This window comes from Pterocles gutturalis, unplaced genomic scaffold (assembly GCF_000699245.1).
Source record: "Pterocles gutturalis isolate BGI_N339 unplaced genomic scaffold, ASM69924v1 scaffold36986, whole genome shotgun sequence".
Lineage (NCBI taxonomy): Eukaryota > Metazoa > Chordata > Aves > Pterocliformes > Pteroclidae > Pterocles > Pterocles gutturalis.
The window spans coordinates 3,499-4,671 of record NW_010104278.1 but is presented as its reverse complement, the minus strand read 5'-3'; the positions used below and the strand labels follow the sequence as shown (position 1 = coordinate 4,671).

At 57.9% G+C, this 1,173-nt stretch overlaps 1 protein-coding gene across 1 annotated transcript in view; it reads left to right on the top strand.

The window, feature by feature from the left end:
• LOC104471616 (casein kinase II subunit alpha-like) overlaps window positions 1–1,173 on the top strand; it is a gene marked incomplete at its 3' end in the record, with an annotated part of 5,495 nt that overhangs the window by 883 nt on the left and 3,439 nt on the right. Inside the window, exon 3 of the mRNA XM_010087008.1 lies at window positions 631–714. Within this exon, the coding sequence (XP_010085310.1) occupies window positions 631–714 (84 nt within the window). The remainder of the gene's footprint in view (window positions 1–630; window positions 715–1,173) is intronic.

Sequence of the window (1,173 nt, the reverse complement as noted above, 5' to 3'; positions counted from 1 at the left end):
CTTTGTCTGCTGACCCCCACTGGCCCATTGCCCGGCTGTCCACGTGGCTCCTTGGGCCACCGCGCTGGGGAGGATCCGAACGCAAGGTCACTGCGGCCTTGAGAATCAAAACCCGTCGTGTTTATCTCGCTGCCATCCTCTGGCGAGACTCCTGCCTCCTCTGGGACGTGGTTTTGGAAGCAGCTTGGGATCCAAGCTGCCGTTGGGGCTGGATCCTTTTTGGGGGGTCAGCTGGGGAGCTGGGGGCGCCAAAACCCCCTCCCAGAGCCCTCTGTCCCTGTCCCCACCATCCCCACCAGCAGAGACAGTCTGGGATTGACCGCAGCGTCCCGTCTGTGGGGTTTGGTGGAGCAGGCACCGTGCGGAGACCGCAGTGGGGCTGGAAACGGGGTTTGTCCTCTCCCCGCTGCTCGCTTACCCGCCAGCTCTTGGGTTTGGGCTCCAAGGGGTCACACCAAGGGGCAGAGTGCAGTGTGTGGGTCTCCAGCATGGCCAACTGCAGGATTTTTGTGGTTGGAACAGCCCTGGGGTCTGTCCTTTGCTGGCGGCACTGCCCGTGGCCTCTGTGTCTGATCCTGCTGCCCCGTCGTGCGAGAAGTTTTTCTGATGGCGCCCATTGTGTTCCATCAGGCACTGGATTACTGTCACAGCATGGGCGTCATGCATCGAGATGTCAAACCGCACAACGTCATGATCGACCATGAGCACAGAAAGGTACGAAACTTCCCCTGGAACAGTCGATGCTGCTGGATCCTGCCCGTTGCCAGCATCACGGGCGCTCCGGAGCCCATATCCAGGCAGGAGAGCATCGCCTTTAAATCCCAGTTGATTTAAATTTGCCCTTGTTTGATCTGGATCCCAGCAGACCCCAGTGCGAGGAGGGGGCTGAATTTCCAGCTGTTTTTTTTGAGGGAGGGGCAAATCCAGGTGATTGTAAAACCTGCACCTGCGTCCCATAAACTCTTTTTATTCACCATCTGTCACAAACTCTGTCTCATAAATAGAACTCAAGATTTCTTCCAGCACCTCTGGAACAACTGCCCATCTGGGACCTCAAATAAAAAAGGGACTTCAAAAGGTGCCTGCTCCCACGGCAGGAGACCGGGTGGCTCCCTGTGGCACCGGCAAAGCTGCCTGCAGCTGGTGAACGCCCCCGTTATCAGAGCGGAAAGG